Below are 20,613 nucleotides of genomic sequence, written 5' to 3' on the forward strand. Positions count from 1 at the left end.
CTCTGTAAGGAAATAGAGAGGCTGCTGTTTTGGGGAGCCCTGTGAGCCTTCACACGAGAGCTGTGTTCAAGGTGAGGTCACCCCTCATGTGTAGAGCAAAGTCAGCTTTCAGAGCCAGGTCTGCATCCTCAGGTGAAGGCAAAGGATCACGGTAAACTGACTCCTTGTAAGTCATTGTTTCAGGTCTCACCGGTATCTGAGCATGGCAGGGAACAGTACAGCAGTACCATTTCATTGCTGGTTCAACTTTCACTCTTTTAATGCCCTGAAAATCCCCCTTTAGTTCTGAGATGATGTGACTCCAACATTCGCCTTCAGTCTCAGCTGCTGTTCACACTTCCCCATGGAAGCACTTCAGTAATTGGCTTATGGACTTCAAACAACAAAAGCAACCTGTATTTCATTCACAGCTCCTTTTGTCCTGTTTTCTTTTAATCCCTTCTCCTTCATTCAGATGTGGGGGTTTCCTCTGAGAGGTTTTTTTCCTAAGCAATTTTTCATTGGATCTGTTGATCTTTTTTTTTAAACCAACAGAATTTGGTTTATTGCTGTGTTCCTTCACATACCCTTTTTTTTTTAATATAGTACTCTCATGGTGTAGTCACTCATCCTGCTGTCTTTGTTTTGTTTTGGAGAAGAAAACATGGTACTGTTTCTAGGACTGGAAGTATCTGGGTTTAAGGGTTGATCCTATTACTTCACCAGAGAGAGCTGAAGTCCTTATTTCTGCTGCTTCAGTGTTCACTGGAAGGGCATTTTAAGCATGGCCCTGAGGGATTCTGTTCTGGTGTCTCCTCTAGGCATTATTTTAATAATTACCTTTGACATTGCCACTTAGGCATATAAAACAGGGGGAAGACACTGAGCTGGGAGGAAACAGGGTCAGAATTGCCTTAAAATTCAAGTGGAGAAATTGCCATGAAATTCAAGACAATAAAACTTGTTAAAGGGCATTAGAAAGAGTGTGCTTGGGAAGGAGAATGCCCAAGTGCAAAGCACTGATTAACTGCCAGGTGTAGAGCAGAATGAAAGAGGTGACTGCAGGCTGCAAATAAGAGTTGGTGAGCTGACAAAAAGGTGAGCTCAGGGAGCTGTTGGCAGAAGTGTGGAATAACTGTAAAAAAGAGTTATTTCTTGCGTTCAGTGTGGTGCTGATGATGTCTCAGCTGGAGATCCCCTGTTCTGCACTTCTAGACGTGGCATCTTAAAATCCTGTGGGTTTCAGCAGGTTTCATTTAGGTTTCATTAATGTGGTCCTGCTATGGGTTATCCCTGGCATACAGTTAAGTCCTGCACACCACCTGGTGCTCCCTCCCCAGTGGGACAGGTAGAGGATCAGAAGGGCAATGTGAGAAAACTCATGGGTATTACACTGTGCAGCAATAGCTACAACATCCCTGTGTTATTGACACTATTTTGGTCACAAATCCCAAACAAGGCATCATGCAAGCTACTATGAAAGAAAATCAACTTTATCCCAGCCCAAACCAGTACAGTCCATACAGAAAACCTAAAGAAATCTGGTTTTCAGTCTAGAAAGGAGAACTTTATTGTGTATGTAAGTCCAGCAGTAAGTGCAGGGTAATACTGTATATATTGAAACCCCTGTACTGTTCTGACCACTGTGAGAAGAGTAAATTGAAATTATCCTATGGACAGTATTAGGGACCTTGCTCTGCCCAGCTCCATAGTTGGTGAAAGAGAGAAAGAGGCTGTCTGGCATGCGAAAACTTCCAAAAAAAGAGAATCTTCAAGTAATCTCCTGTGCCACAAGTGTTGCCAGTTGTCATCTGGACTGATCCTGACATAAATACAGTGAGCAGAGCCTGCTAGTTCTGTGGGGGTTTTAATGATTGTTATTATTTCATTGGACTTGCCTTCCAACAGTTATTTTAGAAAGTTGCAAGTTAGTGGTAAGATTTAAGTGATGACAGAGAGGGGGATAAACCTACAAAGTCCTTAGTTCTGCTGTGCTGAATGTAACACCAAAAGCTTGTTTTCACACACTAGACTGGATTCTGGTCACTCCCACTAAGACTCTGTACATACCCACCATACATGAAATTAAAATTCATTTGATGTTGATTGTTCACTGTGCAATGCAATCACATTTGGATTGTTCTATTTTTTTCTCTGCAGAGCCATGTCAGATTGAAGTGCGATTGCTGCTGGCTTACAACTCCAACAGGAGCAAAGCATCTACCAGAGCTCCTAAATCTAGCTGGAGTGAGAGCTTGGAGGCTCTCCCACCCCCTGAAAATGGCATAGAGGGGACCATCCCCTTCAGCAAACCTGTCAAGGTGTATATAATGCCCAAACCTGCCAGGCGGTGAAAGCTGGTGCTGAAAAACCTATTTATGGGCTTTGCTGTGTCCAAATGCAGAGTCCAAGACAGCAAACCAAGCCAAAACAGCCTTTACATGCCTAAAGGGAGTCAAAATAAAGCTGCTGAGGAACAGGTCTCTTAGGCAGCAGGCAAATACAGGAGTTACTCAGCTAGTTAGGAGTGGTTTCAAGAAAATGCAGGTTTTTCTATATTGACTCCACAGAAACAGAACAGTTCACAATCAGCATTCCAGTAGTAATTTCACTGGGCTATACCTTCAGTTTTTACCTATCAAAAGTCTTTCTCCAAGGCCTCTAGGTTTTCTGCTGTGTTTACTATGTAAATGCTTGGGCACATAAATCAATGTTATTTTTACAGTACTCTGAAGTGAAGCTGAGGAGTTCAGCATTTTGTGTGGGGTTTTTGGTTTGTTTCCTGGATTTTCTGGGTTTGGTGGTTTTGGTGTTTTGGGTTGGGTTTGTGGTTTTTTTTTGGTGTGGTTTTTTTTTTTTTTTTTGGTTGGTTGGTTTTTTTGGTTTTTTTGTTTTTTTGAACGTCTAAAACTTGCATTTGTACTTTGGTACCTAATTTCTTAACAGAAAAAATAATATTCTAAAAAGTACTGTTGTTCTTGTGTGGGAACAGCACCTAGGAAGGAAATTGCCAATTGCTGTTCAACATCCTCTACAGCTGTACTGAAGCTGGTCCAGCTCTGGGGAGGGCACAGGTTGTTCGTGGTGCAGGGGCAGGAGGAAGCTCTTTGTGCAGGTGGCAGAAATTCAGCCAGCAGGACGTGGAGTTTAACTGACCTACAGCAACACAGCAGTTTGTCTCCTGTTGCACCTTTGTACAGCTTGAGGAGCAATGTGATTAACTACCAGTTGGAAAATTCCTAACCACAACCCACTAAGTTTTACAGGATCTGTTTCTGTGTGATGATCCTGGCCTGCACCAGTCTTAGTGGGATGTGAAAATCTATGATTTTCAATTTGGCAGCACTTTTGGCACTCAAAGTCTTTCTTGTCAGTTGAAGTAGCCAAACACCCTCTGTTCAGCAGCAGCTGGGCAGCTTGTCAGTGTTCCCCTCTGGAGGTGAGCTGGGAGTACAGAGGGACAAGAATTTAGTTAAAACATGATCCATCTGGCATTCCTGTCAGGAAGTGTGTCTGTGCATTGCTTCTGTGTGCCAGGCTTAGTGGACTGAGTAGCCTCCTATGATTTGTAGCAATCCTTTGGTAGGATTTTTTAGGAGGGCCTAATGTGTGAAGCATTCTAGTGCAGCAGCCCAAATGTTGCCTGTGTTCATGAATCAGTTGGGGTTTTTTTCTTTTTAAAAAGAGCTGTATTTTTAGCAAGTAAACAAAACAGTGAAGAAATACTTTCCACTTGTATTTAGTGTAAATTACCCCTTACATGCTTTCCTACAATAAAATTGGAAAACTCATGCTATTTTGTTTCTTTCCTTATAATATGAGTGAACATGGATGCCTGCATGATTCTTGGCTAGTAAGATCACTGCATGTTTTTTGTGATTTAAATTTTTTAGCACTGGTGAGTTGTAGCCCAAAGGCTCATAACCATAAAACTTTGCTGCTGCTTTAGGTATTCTTGAATTAAATTTACTTTCTTAGTGCTTCTGCTCTTACAAACTGGTTTTTGGTGTTTCACCTTTAGGGCACTGCTTTGAAAATTGCCTGCCCATCTGACAGCTGAGTTGTTATTGTCTGACTTGTCTTTGGCATCCTCAGTTCAGTTCCCAGCAGACAGGGTTGATGTACCTCTCATTAGGAGGCTGTGTCTGGGCAGATATTTGACAAGTTGAGTGAGCTCATTACAGACTTTTTCCTTTTTCTTCCCCTCATTTTTGCACTTCACCAGTATTTTGTGCAGTTTGTCATCTCAGTAGTGTTTCTAATTTAGATGATGTCCATAGGCTCCATACCACAATGGATGCTGTGGTAGGCACAGCAGATATTTTCAATATCAAAATTTAGGCATCTTTCTCTCTTTTGCTAAGTACTGGATCAAATTTCTACTATTTTGTTCCCCTCATGATGTCCTTGGTCCCCTTCCATGTAACATACCAGACAAAGAGTGAGTGCCTTCTGTATTGCTGTGAGAATCAGATACTGCAGGGCTGTGGAAAAGTTCTTCCATCTGTAATTTCAAGATGCCTAAAACAAGCTGAAAATGTAAGGCTGCTATGAACGTTTCCAGTCTGCTAATGAGAGCATTCTGCAGTTGGCTTCTCTTCTGTAGGTTTTTCTCCAATTCTTGGTTTGGATCATGGAAGAAATCACAGTTTTTCCTTTTCTCCTTCAGTTTCACCTGTGCAAGCAGATGACTAATTCACATCCAGTCTAAGCCTTCCCTCTTTAAGGTTAAAGCCCCCCCTGCTTTGTCCTGTCGCTTCATGCCCTTGTCAAAAGTCCCTCTCTGGCACTCTTGTAGCCCCTTCAGGTACTGGAAGGAGTTTCAGGTTTCCCCAGAGCTGTCTCTTCTCCAGGGTGAACAACCCCAAGTCTCTCAGCCTGTTTCCACAGCAGAGGTGCTCCAGCCCTTTCAGCATTTTCATGGTCTCCTCTGGACTTACTCCACATGCCAATATCCTTGTGTTGGGGGCCCCAGAGCTGGATGCAGCACTACAGGTGGGGTCTCACCAGGGTGGAGCAGAGGGAGAGAATCCCCTCCCTTGGCCTGCTGCCCACATGCAGCCCAGAAAGGCAGATGAGTCCTTTGAGCTGCCAGGGCACATTGTTGAGTCATGCTGAGCTGCTCACCCACCAACACCTCTCAATCCATTCTCCACCCAGCCTGTGTATGTGTATGGGACTGCCCATTTTGCACCATGGTCCAACATATGGGGAATTGGAAAAGAAATCTGCATTAAAAGCAAGGGTTATTGTAGTTGCTGAGATCCAGATGTTGACTTTTTGTTCCCATCCCCAGGTTTGAGACATTAAGGTTTTTCTGCTCTCAAAAATACCAGAGTTCATGCTCTGTGTTGTCTCAGAGGCACTCATGCCATTCACCCATTGTCCTTTAATTTTGGATAATTGTTGGGCTTCTGCACTGCAATAGCCTGTAAGATGATTGATCTCAGAATGAAAAGAAAAACAAAGGGCTCTAGTCATGCACAAAGATAATTTGCATCTTTCATCCCTGTTGAAGGGGGAACAGGGCTTCAGATGACAGTCACCCAAGTATGGGGAGTTCTGTTCTCTCAGGTGATTCCAAGTGTAGGAACAGTGTGCCAGTACAGCTGCAGCCACAGGGAGATTAAGCAATCTACAAAGGAAGGGCAAATAATTTGCTAAGAAACAACGATGTTCAAACACCCCTCACCTCTGCGTTGTACCTGCTAGTTAGATGGAAGCAAGAGGGAAAAGAATCTGGCAGAGCAAGGAGAATGCTGACCTCACATGAAAGAGAAGTAAGTTAGTGGTTTGAAAATGTGTTGTCCTGTTTACCATTAACTTTCTGGATTTAATTTAAATAAGGCATCTGTGTACGTGGGAAACCCAGCTTTGAATGCTTTCAGTGGGAGATTCATATCCACATTGCTGAAGTCCAGTGAAATTCATGACACAAATTTGGAAGTAAATAATTTAATTACTGAGTCAAGAGCTCAAAAAACAATGCATAAGTGTATTGGGAGCAAAGTTGAAGCTTATGAGATATTAACTCAGACCTGGTGTGGCTTTCACCTATCTTATTTTAGAAAGGACCAAGAAATGTAAATGGGCAGGGACACTCACTGCAAAAAGTACAAAGCAAGTTCTTGGGAAGATGAATGAACATCTAAATCACGACTGCATGACATCACTGAATCATGTAGATTGGAAAAAACCTCTAAGACCATGGAGTCCAACCATAAACCTAGCACTACCACACCCACACTAAGCCATGGCCCCAGGTGCCACATCCACACACCTTTTGAACACTGCCAGGGATGATGACTTCCACTTGCCTGGGTAGTGTGCTCCAAAGCCTGGCAACGCTTTTGGGAAAGATATTTTTTCCTAATATCCAATTTAAATCTCCTCTGGTGCAACTTAAGGCTGTTTCTTGTCCTGTCACTTCTTAGTGACACTCCACTGACAACACTCTCCTCTCAGGCAGTTGTAGAGAGCAATAAGGTCCCTCCTGAGCATCCTTTTCTTCAGGCTGAACACCCCCAGCTCCCTCAGGCTGCTCCTCATCACCATGAGGAGCTTGCACTCTCCACCATGCTGTACTGGTCATCATCTTGGGATCAAGGTCATAGAGATTATTTCCTCTGAAATCCTGCCTTGTCTAAGTTAGAATCACTTTTTTAATCTTATTTCACTGGCATCTTCCGTTTTATTCTTAGTATCAGGCAGTGGGAATGCAGAAAAGGCTGTCTTTTTACTTTACAGTTTGCTAATGCAGCATCAGCGGGACCTCAAAATATAAAGTTTTAAGGCTTGCAGATGCCAGGCTTTGCACTAATGCTGCCCAATGTCCCTTAAAAATGCCGCTCGTGTTGCATTTGGTGTCTGTGAGCCTTTTAAGGCCTGTTCCTGCGGGCTGCCAGCTCACACATGCTGCTTCACAAAGATAAAGGCTGGGACTGACCCGATCGGCGGCAGAGCAGCTGGGGTGGAATCTTCCTGGCTCCCAGCCCAGCCGCAGCTCGGCTTTCATTTCAGCGGCAGGGTGGGAGTTCACTGCCTACTGGGAGATCGTTTTCCTGGTGGGAGGCAGAGCAGTGGTGGATGTGAGAAATCCTGCCCTACAAAAGTGCATTCCCATGATTTGGGCTATGAGCCCGCAATTTTAACAAATTATTTATGGCTCTTGCTGAAAGCAGCAATTTAACAAAGATACCAGTTTGAGCTCTGCTGGAATTTTTTGATGAATCAATCCCAGCTGCTTCCACCATCTAGCAAAGCAATTTCAGGCACCAAGAAGGAAATCGGGCTTTCAGTGACTGGAGCAGCCCAAGTGGAACAGATGCTATTGTGGGAACTGACAGTGCTGACTCAGGAAGCTGTGACGGGAGCAGCAAGAGAAGACATGGATGGAAAAACTTGCAGCAAATTATCTCCTTGTTGACACCAAAATTTTGTACTGGTGGTGGGGAAACTTAGCAGTTTACCTTTAAAAAAATAAATCCATTTCTCTGCACACTGCAGCTCCCTGTTTTGGAAGTGGAATCTTCTGCATCCTACCAGTTGCCAAATGAAGGGAAGAATTAAGAGGCTGCAGCACAAAGCTGGGTAGGGTACACCTCAGTCAGCTGGCAATGCAAAACAAGCTCTGCTCCCTATGTGCCTTTTGGGAGGACAGATAGTGTGGCAGCAGCAGGGTGAGGAGCCCACAATATTTGTCTCAAATGCAGGACCTCAGCTAAGCAGTTTTGGTGAATGTGGTATCACCAATAATGTGCCACATTAACATGAAAATATGTTACAAAAAAAAAAGTAAAAAACAGACCTGGAAGAGAAAGATAAGGTGTTTGCTCGACTTCTCCTAACGGTGTAATGCGCATGGTTCCATTTTTTTAAGTACTGCAGTGTTTTCTCAGCCAAAGCATTACCAAGCCTCTTCCCATTTGAGGCTGCCTTAAGGCCCAGAAGGTCCTAAAATAAAACAAATACATGACCATGATCAAGAAAGTCAAACCACCTTCACTATCAGATAACATTTAGTGCAAAAAGTCTCCACACTCTGTGGGCTGGTAGGACCTCATTCTGCTGGCATTCCCTCGGGGTGACCACAGTCTTCTGGGTCAGTAGTTCACCTCCTCCTTCACACCAGGCAAGTTGTGCAGAAAAATGTCACAGCAGCTACAATGAGCACTATACCAGCTGCTGTGTCAGACAACACAGATGCAGCTGGAAAGGCAGTTCCTGCTGGGTTATGTAAGATTTTGCCTCAAATGTAGCTACACTAACAGAAAACATTGCTGTCATTAGGAGACTGCAAGATAAAACTTTCACTTTCCCTTTGCTTTTACATCACTCTGTATTTTATCAGATAAAAGGTTCTAAATGATTACTAGAGCAAATAGCAGAAAAAGAACAAAGTATTTTGTGTGCCTTGGGAAAGTTATTGTGCTCTCCTATCAATCTAAGCCTGTCTACTACTGCTTGGGTAGCTCCAAGTGCCTCAGGGCTTTTACAGCTTCGTCTTGGTACTTTCATTAATACACACAGAATTAATATGCACAGAACAAGAAATGGTGAGCCTGGTGGGGAAAAAAATCTACAGTAAGTAGAACTTGTGACTTCTATCTATTGATAGAAGCCCACCACGAACAGCAACCAAGAGAACTGTTTGAATCTTCAGTGTAATAATGCTTGTTGGCACAACATTTAAATCATCAGATAATGACCAGTAACAAGTCTCACATGCATCCCCAGCTTGCCAGCAGTACCTTGCTAGCAGCAATTCAGACTGATTTCCTACATATCAATGTTTTATGCTGCAAACTCTAGCTTTGTAACTCATGTTTCTGATTATTTTAAGCGCGTAAGAACTTCTGAATAGATATGTATTAGACAGCTCAATCCTCAAAACTGGCAGTTAATAAGAAAATTCTTTAAGGCCCAGGTTTTATGCTTATACCCTGCTGACATTTTTCCCCCTTTTTCAGGCTCAATGAAAAATTTAAAAGTGCTCTATTATGTGATGTTCATAAATTGGCAAATACCCTGACTGAGGTCACCTGCAGGAGGTAAAGTTCTATGTTATGGGTTTGCTTTTTAATTTATTTTATTTTTAACTTATTTATCCAGTGCTGGTAAAGTGCTTCTTTACCACCACTTCACATCTACCATTTGATTGTGCTCATCAGCTATTTTATGGCTGCATTCCAGTAGCCAGTAATGTAATAAAAGTATTCAAAATATAATTTCCTGATTTAGTGAACAGGTGAAATGTTAAGTAACAAGACTATGGATGGCCTTCAGAGGAAAATTAGGTCAATCTCAACAATACATGGAAATTATTCTGTAATTAAACGATTTAATTACATTAACAGCCCCGCCTTTTGCGAGCCCTCGATTTGTTTAAATCCTGAGCTAATAAACTGTCTTTGCATTTTCGATGGTCAGCGCACAAATGCCTTGGCACGCAAGTTCACCCTCCGCTGAGTGCAATTTGATCCAGCAGAGGCGTGTCCGTGATTTGGCCGCGGGCCGGGCAGGCGGAATGGGCGGCGCTTCAGCAGGTGGAATGGAAGACCCCGCCCACTCTGACACCCTGAGCTGCCAGGGCATTGTACTCCGCCACTGCCTTCTCCGTTTGCAGCACCCGCACCTCAATCCCGTTCTTCTTCAGATAGTCCACAGTGGATGCTGGAACCTCGGAGGAGAAAAGAAATCACAAAAGCAAGAATCAGATTATTTTCCCCTTAAACTGTAAAAAAAACAGACACTGATACTATTGGAATATGAATCCCAATATTACCAGTTAGATTGTGCCTGGGCCAGTCTGACCCTCGCTGCTAGGCCGAAGGCGGCATCTGTGGTGTATCACCCTAGAGACACCTTTAGCTTGCTGGTGGTTGCAGCTGGGCCCTAAGCAAGTCCAGGCTTGTTAGGGACTCCGTTTACCTCAGGAGGAAAGCTTCAGGCGAAGGTGAGGACAAAGGAGGGATTCTGCTGGAGGGTTTAATATCCAGTGGTTTATTCCATGGTTACAGATGTCTGAATCTTGGGAAGAGCTCCAACAGAATACCTGACCGCATGGCCGGACTCACCTTTTAAGCTCAGGGGGAGGGGAGGGGAGGGGACAGGTGAGCCACCAACCAGGTGAGGGGGGCGGGGTCTCAAGGGACGAGGGACACCTAGACAGGCCAATGACCCCCAGGCCTGAGGGGCATGCTTTGAACTTCACCAACCACATGGCCTTGCTGGAATGTTAAGCCTGATTGACAGGACTCACTCAGCAAGGGGGCGAGGGGGGAAGGGGAAGAGAGATATTGCCACACCTGGGAGGTGACCTGGAAGTTTAAAGCACACTGCAACATGATGCCATTTGTTAAACATGACTTAAGTCACTGCCAGTATCCAAAATGACAATGCTCAGATAGGTCTAAGATTGATTTAATTTTTTTTCTCTTCAATAAAGCTGCTTTTATACACATAGCTCCCCTACCTCCTTAGCACACTTTAAAATGTGGTCCTCTCTTACAAAAATAAATAGAACTGGAGCTAAAGGAATTTAATCTAAAGAAGGTGTTATTCATCCCACCAGAAAGCTAAAGACTTGCTTCTCACCAAGTAAAGCTCAGCACTTCTGATCTGAGCTTTCTGTAGCTAGTTTATCTGCTGAAATGACACCCTGCCAACAATTGTGACAAGAATGCCTAATTTCCAAGTATTCCAAGTATTTACAGCAGGCTAGAGAGCCAGTTATAACCTATTGCAAGAGGAGGGGACTAATGACATTCTGAAAAATTCTTCTTGTTTCATTTGCTCCTGTAGCAGAACATAAACCTGTTTACTGCTTGGCATGGACACTAATACAGAGGAGCTCAAATGATGTTTCTTTCAGGACCTGAGGGACCCCTCACAGGAGCTCATTCACACTGAACCTCAATCTTTTTCCCTCAGTGAAGCATCATCGATTTAATTTTTTTCCTCCTAATCAGAGGGAGAGGGAAAACAAACAGTTCTTTTTATGCTTGTCACAGCACAAAAACCTACCTGCAAAGCCTCACTCATGCCACGACCAATCACCACAGTTTTAACTCCCTTCTTGACGACTTCTTCAAGGTCAGCTGGCTGCACTCCTGGAGAATGCTAAGTGTCAGGGAAGGAAAATAACAGTCTGTGTACTGACAGCATCAGGCAGGAAAGCTGTGTCTGTGTGTCCTGAGCACAGAGCAGCAGGGTAAATTAACAGAACCAGAATGTAACACAAGCATCTCCTGTACAGACACACAGTAGATAACATTAGGAACTGAAAAAGGTATTTAATATGCAGATGGAGGATGATAATTATTTGATTGATGGCAGGATTATAATTCCTTATTAAATAATTAAAATTAAAAAGATGCATTACAAATTTCTTAAACTTCTATGTCTTAACTTCTGGCATTTTATAAATATTAACAGTTAAGGTGAAATCAATAAATTGCAACAATACTGTTGTTTGATTTCAAAATAACAAAATCTACTTGAAAGAAAGATGGTTGCACGCCAAAGTTTCCTCACTTTAAATACAAAGAACTCCTCAGATAATTAAAATTATTAAGTAATTTTCTTGTTTACTTTACAAATCTCACTGAAGAGGACTGAAATTTACTGGGTAACTTAATTTCAGTTAACAGCTTGGATTTCTGCAACATTCTTTATTTTGAGAAAAGAATATTTGAATCCAAACGCCTCAGAGAAAAAAGGAACTTACACAGCACATTAACAGATGTTTTAGAAAGTACACCCACTTACTGCTATTATGCTTTAAACATATGAATGCATAAACACACCTATAATGTTAATATAAAACATTATTATGTTACCCTAGTTCTCCTCCTGGATTCAGTTTCTATCTGTCTCCATGTGGTCAAGAGTAAGATACTGGACATCCTGTGGCTATAATTTGGCCCCTCTTTGGTGTGTATTTTTAAAACATAAATATTATTTATGTTTTAAAGAAATATTTAAATATTATTATAAGAAATAATATTACTATTTATTATTTTATATAATAACATATATTATTTTACTAGAATTACATACAACTATATAAAATGTTATAATTAATATTTTATATAGTAATATGCAAGAATATTTTATTATAATATTATTATAAATGTTAAAAATATTAATTATGTTTTAAATAATAACCCCCCTTTTTATATTAAGTAGAATTCTGAAGTTCAGAAGTTTTTGAGAGGTCTGAGTTTCTCACTTGAAGTAGGTAATGCCACGGTGGACTCATGGAGAATGGGGCAAGTAAGACTTTCCAAGCTGAAACAATCACATGAGCTCCTAAGGCTGCAGGTGAAAAAAGCCTTGCACTGTAGAGTGCCACTTCCAAAGCATAAAATAAACTTATTCCACAGGAAAGTCTTTAGCATGGCTGATGTCTGAAATTTCAGTAACAGAGATGATTCACCTTTATGGTTCTCCAAGTTCACAGAATCCTAGAACACCTCAAGTTGGAAGGGATCCATGAGAATCATTCACAGGACTATCTTAAGCTAAGCCACGATTTAAGAGCACCATCCAGATGCTTCTGGAACTCTGACAAGCTTGCTCTGTAACCACGTCCCTGTAGAGCCTGTTCCAGAGCCCAAGCATCCTCTGGGTGGAAAGCTTTCTCCTGACACCCCATCTGAACGTCCCCTCAGCTTGACTCCATTTCCATGGCTCCTACTGCTGGTCACCAGAGAGATCAGCACCTTGCCTGCACTGCCCTGCCTCTGGAAAGTGTACAGTGTGATGAGGTCACCCCTCAGCCTCCTCTTCTCCAAGATGAACAAGCCAAATGCCCTCAGCTGCTCCTCATAAGCCTTGCCCTCAAGGCCTTTCAGCACCTTCATCACCCTCCTTGGAACACAGTCTAACAGTCTGGTGTCCTCCTTGGGCTGAGGAGGTGCCCAAAACTGCACACAGAACTCGAGGTGGGGCTGCTCCAGTGCAGAGCAGAGTGGGACAAGCAGCTCCCTCAGCTGTGCTGTGTGTGACACACTCCAGGACATGTCTGGCCCTCTGGGCCACCAGGACCATGGGCTGTGTTCCCCTTAGTCCATTTACATTCCATACCCACACCTGGAATGCAGAACTCACTTGCACAGGCAGAGCCTTCTCAGACCACATCACTCTAAGTGCTTGTTTATGACAGAACAGGCAATGCTTTTCCTTTGGGGTTTTTTAAGTAGACTCAAAACTTAAACGAGAAGAATTGGTTTGTTTTACTGCAATTACAATAATTAGAATTCTGGAGAAGGTTTGCTGTCACGTGAGAAGCTCTCCTGAGACATTAAAGCCACGGAACAAAAGGATTTTCTTTGGTTACACAGGACACTTTGATGCTAGTAAAAAACTACTGTTGCTACAGGAAACATGTAACATGATGAAATAACTGTATCATTGTTGATTTGACAGCAGATTTTCTTGCCTGCTCTGTTCTGTGGCCTTCATTTCAGCAATACCTACGTCTTTTCTCCTGCCATTGGCAGATGGCACTGAAATGCAGCCAGCCAGGGAGAGAGGGTGCCATTCATCCCCAAGGGTTAAGGCCACAATAACTGTGAGTGCTCAGTTACAGAACCTTGCAGGGCCAGTCATACAATTTTCCTGATGAAAAAATGCTTCACTAGACAGCAGTGTGACAGCAGAGGAGGAAAGGAAGCAATTTATTTCCAACTAGAGTGCAGGACATGACCAGCACTGCTTGTTTTCCACACTTCAGTTCCAGCTACCTCCAGGAAAAACATGCTTAAGGAAAGTAGGCAAACAACTCCATCTTTAAAAAACTGGGCAGAAAATGCAGCTGATGAATCTCACAGTTTCCAGTGCTGACAAAATTAAATTTTTGACAGTTCTTCTCAACATTGGAGATGCAGTCTAGAAAAAGCTTAGTTCTATTCTTAATATTTGTTTTTTGCTATTTCTTTTAAAAGAAAATCACTTCACTCCTCAGCTGCAAGGATAGAACTGACCTAAAGCAGGAGCTTTACAAGTGATTTACATAAGATCTTACTTTAGATATGTACTTTTTACTTCCTGATTAAATAAAAAGGATGCCAGAAAACCTACTTCTCCAGAGAACCCAACTATTCTTTTTCTCCTCCAATTTTAATTTAACATTGTTAAATTTTCAAGTCCTCTAAAAACTTGTGGATTTAAATGTTTTACTTGTGACAAGAAGATATTCCTTGTTAGAAACTTTCAAAAGAAAGCACAGCCTTTTAAATGTTAGTAAGTGCCTATAATTTGAAACCAAAGTTTTCCAGTGATTGGAATAAATATAAAAATGTGATTGGGATAAGAACTGTTTGGGAACTTTTTGGCTGTTGTTACCTGTTCTGCTTCTCCAGCCATGTGCATATAAAGCAGAAAAATGATACTGTCAAACAAGCAGACAGCAACTCTCCCACAAAACCCAGCCCTTTGAACAGCCAGTGAAAACTTATTTTTTAATAACCAGGCCATAAATGAAATACATTTTAAAAAGTTACATACACAGCTACCTTTTTCACTGCAAGGTGCAGATATCTTTGCAAGACAGCAGCACCTTTCTCTTGGTGTTATATATTCTGCATAAACTGAACTCTGACAGGTTAAAAAAGTTCTATTCTCCCAAAGATTACAGATGAAGTTGCAAACCCAAATGCTTTTTCAGTTGTGTCAAAATGAATCCAAGAGAGCTGCATCCTCTGCACGGATATACATCCCAGCTGCAGGTGCTGGGCCTGGTCACTACACTGTTGTTTTGTGCTTTAACTTTTGCTTTGAAAGTGTGGAACTTCATTTTTCCTAGCCAACCATCTATCCCAGTGCAAGTCCTAATATGGGGAGAATTATCAACATCAAGTTTCTATTGCAATATTTGCTATACTGCTTCTAAATCGGAAACATCAATACTGCTCCATGTACTTCCTTCCAATTCTGATTGCATTTACAGATTAACTTTAAGGGCAAGCACTTAGCATATGGCTACCAAGAGAAGTCACTGTGTGATTAGCCAGACCATGAGCTTTTCACAGAGAAAATAGTGCATGACACAATCTATCTGCATATTTCTCCTCTCAAATATATACAAGGGACCCCAAGGAAAAGGATAAAAACTAAACCACATGCAATGCTGTCTTCCAAACACGCAAGGTTAGTTACTATTTTTTTTTTTTACTTTTCATAATTTCTTTTCTTATCTCACTCAAGATAACTTCTGTTTAGACAGTCTGAAGAGAGGTTGTTACTGGCATCTTATGACAATTTCACTCTTAAACAGATGAGGAATATTGTTTGAGAGCTCTAAGGTGTGTGAGAGCTGCCTGGTGAGGGTGGCTGTCAGAACTTAGGGCAACAATTGCTATATCCTGTTGTGTGTAGGACACAGTGGGGCTGCAGCCCTCTGACGCCTCCACAAAGTCACATCCAAAACATATACTCAGTTCTTACCAGGAAAATCTAATGGTTAATGAAAGAAAAAGGCAGCTCACTGAATTTCTGTCTGGAGCTTTAACACTGTTCTCTGGACCATTCTGAGAGTCCTGTTTTAAATGCAAGGTACTAACCAGCAAACTTACATTAGTCCCGGTTTCTCGCCAATCCCATGTCCGGCTTCCTCCCGGCCATACTTTGCAGTCCTTATACGTGGTAGAGCAGCCCTTCACCTTCATCTGACCCCACGAAAGGGAAGCAATTTCAGGGGAAGACATCACAAAGTGGAACTGAAGTCTGGAAAAAGGATATTTAATACTTAACATCAGGCCAACATATGCAGCACGTTAATAAAAACGGAAAATTCTGTCCTTGCCCCAAGGAGCGAGGAAGGAAATGCTGTTACAGACTTTATCCACGTGGTTTTGTGACAACAGACTTGAACTGAGGATCAGCAGATCTGTTGAATTACCAGTCCTCTTGGGGATTTTGTGCAGCATTTTGGGCAAATCATTTTGTGTGCTAAATCTCTTTGAGTATTGGATGTTCGACTTTTAAAACTATCAACAGGGATCAGGTCCCAGAATATCCTCCCACATCTGGGTTTTAATCTTCTCCCCAAAATGAACAATAAGGATGATAATAATTTCCTAAAATATCATAAATCTGCACTATTTCATTGGCCACTTTCTTCTTTTACCATTACAGTGGTAAATGAGGTTAAAAGGAAATGCCAAACCAACCCAAACCCAACAGTAAAGCCTTGAACCAAAGAGTGTCACTGTCACACTGCTACAGAAAACAAGACTTTCAGGGGTGTAAAGGGGTCGAGCCTTTCCCCAGACACTGCTGACAGGGACCAAGTCTCCCAGGATTATACATCCAAATAAAAACTTGTCTAATTGTTTGCCTTCCATCTTCATTGTTTCAACTTAAATCCATTATTTCTAATCCTTTCTATTGGGGACAAGTAGAACAGCTTAATCTTTGTCTTTTTCACCTCTTTTGTTTGTTTGTTTGTTTTCTTGATGATTTCACACAGTATTTTTCTTTTATTTCATTTAGATTAAATAAACATCCCTTCAGTCATGTTTTCTAAGTCTCTGCTGATTTTCTTCCTTTTTCCTTTAGCAGCCAACCACTGGTACACATCTTCCTTTGATGTCTGTTGCCTGGAACTTGCCAGAGCCTTATCAGTGCCCCTGTATCCCAGCTGCTTTTTGGTGAGCCCTGCAGCGACGTTGGGATCTGCTTCCACAGCCACTGCTGGGCACCAGCAGGGCAGGGACCCTGCCTCACAAACTCCCTGTCAGCTCCCCACAGAAACCTTCCCCTCCTCAGAGTCCCTCAGGTACTGCAGTCGGATTGCTGTGGTCATTCTGGCACTGGATGCAAAGAGAGGAATCACAGGGTGATGATCCCCTGGAAATGCTTTGGACTAGCATGGCAGTCCACTGACACCTCTCCAGGGCACAGTCACCTTTCTGCCCTTCCAATTCACATGGTCTGAAATCCCCATTTTGAAGAAAACTTGATGTTTCTCCAGTAAAGAGAGGTCCACCTCTGCCTAATCCAGAACATCTCTGTGACAGATCCTTCCAGATACACAGATTCTCACCCTTTATTGTTTAATTGTTTACATTCACCAGGAATTGAACAGTTTAAATTAATTACATGAACCCTGGCAGCACAGATTAAAGGCACCGCCCTTGCAAAAGATCAATCTTTGGATGGCCACGCTTCCAGTCCTCCCGGAAGCCTCCCTTCCTGTCTTGCACCTGCTACAGAAGATGCAGCACTGCCAGATAGGACGTGCTCTCCTTGGATTGCCAGACTCTCAGTATCCCACTTGAAACACTGCATGAAGGAAAAAGTGCATTACTTTGGATTCAGCACAGGACTGGGTCTGCCAGAGGTGGGGCAATTCTTTTCCTTCTCACTCCTGTGTGGAGTTAGTGGCACATGTGCCCTGTCAAACAGGAAGCAAGGCAAGCACCTACAGGGAACTGGAACTTGCTTGGATTAGTTCAGTCTAGATTCTCTCATCGCGCATCCACGATGCAATGGATTCAAGCAAAGATTTGTAAGATTATTTTTCCAAAGGGATATTCCAGCTGAAGAAATAACCAGCAGTAGTCCCAACAGAATGAAATGAAAGAGTAAAGGCTGTATAAAGCAGCCAGAACCTGGCTCTGAAGAATAAAAATAATTTTTGCCTGTGCTACTTTTCAGATGAAATGGTAGAATTAGACCTGGAGGTTAGACAGAGGTGAATGGACAACAAGATGATCAGGAGTATTACCTTCCCCAGTCCAAACAGTATCACAAGGCTGGAACTGTGCAATCAAACAGGCACAAACTGCAAATGGGAGAGAAAGGATTCCATGCTATCTTTTCCAAACAGCATAAAAACAAGTAAATAGCAGAAATGAAGCAACACAACTTACAAGGCACAAATAAAAATTTATCCTCTAAAACCATTTCCCATAATACTGCCAGAGATTATGAGTAAGCTCAGGCCACTAGAATAAATAAGACTAGCTTAGAGTGAGAATTAACTCATTGATAGAAACTTTGGGTATCCTTGGATGTAGAGCATGCTCCAATCACTGTGAAGCAAGAAAATAGCTCTCAAACAAATTATTTTTTGAATTATTCACTGTGAGAAATGTAAAGTATCAAAATATACATTAACACTTAAGATCAAGAGACCTTGAGTTAACTGACTTGCAAATACAACCTAAAATTGCAATTTCTGCAAACTGCAGTAGTCCAAACACAAAGAGATGAGGAGCAGAAATGGCTAAGCACTCTACAAGCAAAGTCATGAGAGTTTAAAAACATCAGAAATAAAGGAAGTAGAACTTAAAAGGAGGCAAAATGCACATTTATGCCAGGAGGCTATACTGAAAGAGAGAAATGAAGCGCTGGATAAGGATGGCAGAAGACAAAAGCAGCTGAGAAGGAAGCGGAAGCAAGCTGAGCAATAGAAGTGCAGCTGGGCAAGCTGGTGGACTTTAAGATTGCCAGCGCACCTTTCTTCTGTGGAGGTAACCAGCAACAAATGGAACAAAGACGTGAACGAGAGCAGTGCACCCGAGGACATTTTAAGATGCTGCAGAAAGAAAGGAAGTTTTGTAAAATCCAGTGGGCAACCTGAGACTGAAGAGAACACAAGGGGAAGAGTAAATGGGTGTGCGTGAAGTTTTGGGCAGAACAAATTCCTGTAAGGTGTGAGAAGGCAACGTGGCTCTCCAGCGCTGCCTGGGAGCAGGGTCAGGAGGAGGGCGGCTTCCCATCCCAGGGGATTCAGCAGCCAGAAAAAAGTAAGGATTAAAAACTGACAGGAGGGAGGCAAACAGAAAGGACAGGAGAAGTTTAGATCAACTGTGTAGGGAGGGGGAAGGTATCAAGTTCACGAAGGAGGAAAACACACTTTGGGAATTCGGCAATTCCTTTTCGCTAGGGAGCCTTGTGACGGCAGTTAACCGGGGAGGTCACGGGGAGCTGGTAGTAAGAGAAGAGGGGGAACAGCACTTGGTGAATACAGCGGAGAGAAGCAAGGAGACAAGGACAGAGACCACTGAGAAGCACCGCGGGAGGGGTGGAGGGCGAGAGTTGGGACGGGAAGGCGCAGTTCAGGACAGCCCGAAGCACGGCCTAGCGTGAGGGGCACAGCGACCGGGACAGGACGGGGACAGCCCCGGCGCCGGCCGCGCGCTCCCGCCCGCTCCCCTCACGGAGGCTCCGTCACGCGCCCGCACTCACCGCCCCGCGCGCGCGACCCCACGGCCCCGCCAGGCTCCGCCTCCGCCCGGCCCCGCGGGGAGGGGGCGGGGCCTCCAGGCTGCCATGCTCTCATTGGACAGGGTTTCCTGCCGGCCCCGCCCTCCAAACATTCCGATTGGCCGGTCCATGGGTCTACCCCCGCCCCTGCCCCGCCTTGTTTTCATTCCCCCTCGCCGCGCGCGGCGGAGGGGAGCCGGCTCGCGCCGCTCTGGCCGCCGCCCCCTGCCCTCCCCTGCCTTCATCGTCCCCCCGGTGCATTGTGGGATAGTGGCGGCCCGGCCCGGCAGCGCCCCCTCCTCCCTCCCCCTCCCCAGCTCCTTCTCCATCCCCAGGTCCAAGATGGCGGCGGCGGCGGCGGCTCCTCCGGCCCCATCCCCGCCGCCCCCTGCCCCGGCGGGCCCGCGCTGCCCGGGCTCCTGGCCCAACTTCGCCGTTGTCTGCTCCTTCCTTGAGCGCTACGGGGCCCTGCTGGACCTGCCCGAGCTGCCCTTCCCTGAGCTGGAGCGCGTCCTGCAACCGCCGCAGGAGCCCGGAGACCAGGGTAAGCGACTCCCATAGATCTCCCGCCGGCCCGCTCCGGGGCGGCCGGCTGCGGGGGGCCCGGGGGGCGGAGGGGGGGCCGGGGCTGTCCCCCCCCCGCCTCCTCCCGGCCCCGGGGGTGGAGCGAGCCGAGGGAGAGGAGGGGCCTGGGATTCCCGGGGGGAGGGGAGCCCTCTCTCCCTGTTTTTTTCTGGGGGGAGCAGCTATCTGTGTGTGTATATTTGGGGGAGAGCTGCCTGCCCCCGCGGCGGGCTCGGGAGAGAGGTGGGGGACTTCCCCTTCCCCTCTCCTCCCTCTCAGTGCCGCCTGTGACCCCCCTCCGTCCCTCCCTCCCCCCCCCGTTTCCCTGGGTTCGTTCCCGAGCTCTGTGCGGGTGGGACTCCTTGCAGAAAACAGGCATAAGACGAAATAACTATTTTCGTTCAGCTTGGCGCTGGTAGCCGGTCTCTCTTCCACCTCCTCCCTTCCCCACAGCTTGGGGGATGCTTCACAGCCTCTGCCCCCCCCCAATATCTCTGCCCCTTTTTACCTCTTCCCCGAAACAAGAAGGGCACGCACGCACACACATGTACAAACACATGGGAATGTCCCGGTCCCCAGTGACTCCCCCCCTCCTTCACCTCGGTGTATCTGGGATGAGGAATGGGGGTCACGGAGAAGCCCTGAGCCCCCCCACGGCTGCTGTTGTGGGCCGTCTCCTCCCCACACACACAGCCAGCCATTGTGTGCCACCTCCATCCCTCTCTTCTCTCCCCTCCTCCTCCCCCATCCCCTCTTCCAGTTGCGGGGGGGACAAGCTGTGTGCTCGCTGCCGCTCCCCCGCCGCCACCTGAGACGTGCGAGCTGGAGGCACAGGTTATGCACTCCGCTGTT

At 44.6% G+C, this 20,613-nt stretch overlaps 3 protein-coding genes across 6 annotated transcripts in view; 2 read left to right on the forward strand and 1 right to left on the reverse strand.

The window, feature by feature from the left end:
- Positions 1-2,821, forward strand: part of INTS4 (integrator complex subunit 4) — a 32,213-nt gene extending 29,392 nt beyond the window's left edge. Inside the window, exon 23 of the mRNA XM_064720309.1 lies at positions 2,140-2,821. Coding sequence (XP_064576379.1) covers positions 2,140-2,333 — 194 coding nt within the window. The 3' untranslated portion in view covers positions 2,334-2,821. The remainder of the gene's footprint in view (positions 1-2,139) is intronic.
- Positions 2,822-5,417: 2,596 nt separating this feature from the next.
- Positions 5,418-19,275, reverse strand: AAMDC (adipogenesis associated Mth938 domain containing). 4 transcript variants are annotated; one of them, XR_010441258.1, is made up of 5 exons: positions 19,180-19,275; positions 15,558-15,708; positions 11,005-11,100; positions 7,787-9,658; positions 5,418-5,614 (listed from the first exon to the last, which is right to left on the reverse strand). XR_010441258.1 is itself a non-coding variant. In XM_064720341.1 (5 exons), the coding sequence occupies exons 3-5, from the start codon at positions 15,687-15,689 to the stop codon at positions 9,518-9,520; spliced, it is 369 nt and encodes a 122-aa protein (XP_064576411.1). In that variant the 5' UTR covers positions 15,690-15,708; positions 17,714-17,770; positions 19,180-19,197; the 3' UTR covers positions 5,662-9,517. The 4 variants fall into 4 exon arrangements, 3 of the variants coding, with proteins under 3 accessions (XP_064576411.1, XP_064576404.1, XP_064576391.1); XM_064720341.1 differs by lacking the exon at positions 5,418-5,614 and adding an exon at positions 17,714-17,770 and having other exon boundaries at positions 5,662-9,658; positions 19,180-19,197; XM_064720334.1 differs by lacking the exons at positions 5,418-5,614; positions 19,180-19,275 and adding exons at positions 17,714-17,770; positions 18,447-18,497 and having other exon boundaries at positions 5,662-9,658.
- Positions 19,276-19,481: 206 nt separating this feature from the next.
- RSF1 (remodeling and spacing factor 1) overlaps positions 19,482-20,613 on the forward strand; it is a 61,037-nt gene continuing 59,905 nt past the window's right edge. Inside the window, exon 1 of the mRNA XM_064720351.1 lies at positions 19,482-19,741. Within this exon, the coding sequence (XP_064576421.1) occupies positions 19,540-19,741 (202 nt within the window). The 5' untranslated portion in view covers positions 19,482-19,539. The remainder of the gene's footprint in view (positions 19,742-20,613) is intronic.

This window comes from Zonotrichia leucophrys, chromosome 1, assembly GCF_028769735.1.
Source record: "Zonotrichia leucophrys gambelii isolate GWCS_2022_RI chromosome 1, RI_Zleu_2.0, whole genome shotgun sequence".
Lineage (NCBI taxonomy): Eukaryota > Metazoa > Chordata > Aves > Passeriformes > Passerellidae > Zonotrichia > Zonotrichia leucophrys.

Excerpts from the sequence above, each read along its gene's own strand:
- AAMDC (XM_064720321.1), bottom strand. The coding sequence starts at position 19,265 with ATGGCAGCCTGGAGGCCCCGCCCCCTCCCCGCGGGGCCGGGCGGAGGC. Across the intron at positions 11,101-15,557 it reads GGCGAGAAACCGGGACTAAT|CATTCTCCAGGAGTGCAGCC; the intron begins GTAAGTTTGCTG and ends CCTGACACTTAG. Across the intron at positions 9,659-11,004 it reads GCATGAGTGAGGCTTTGCAG|GTTCCAGCATCCACTGTGGA; the intron begins GTAGGTTTTTGT and ends TTCTCCTCCGAG.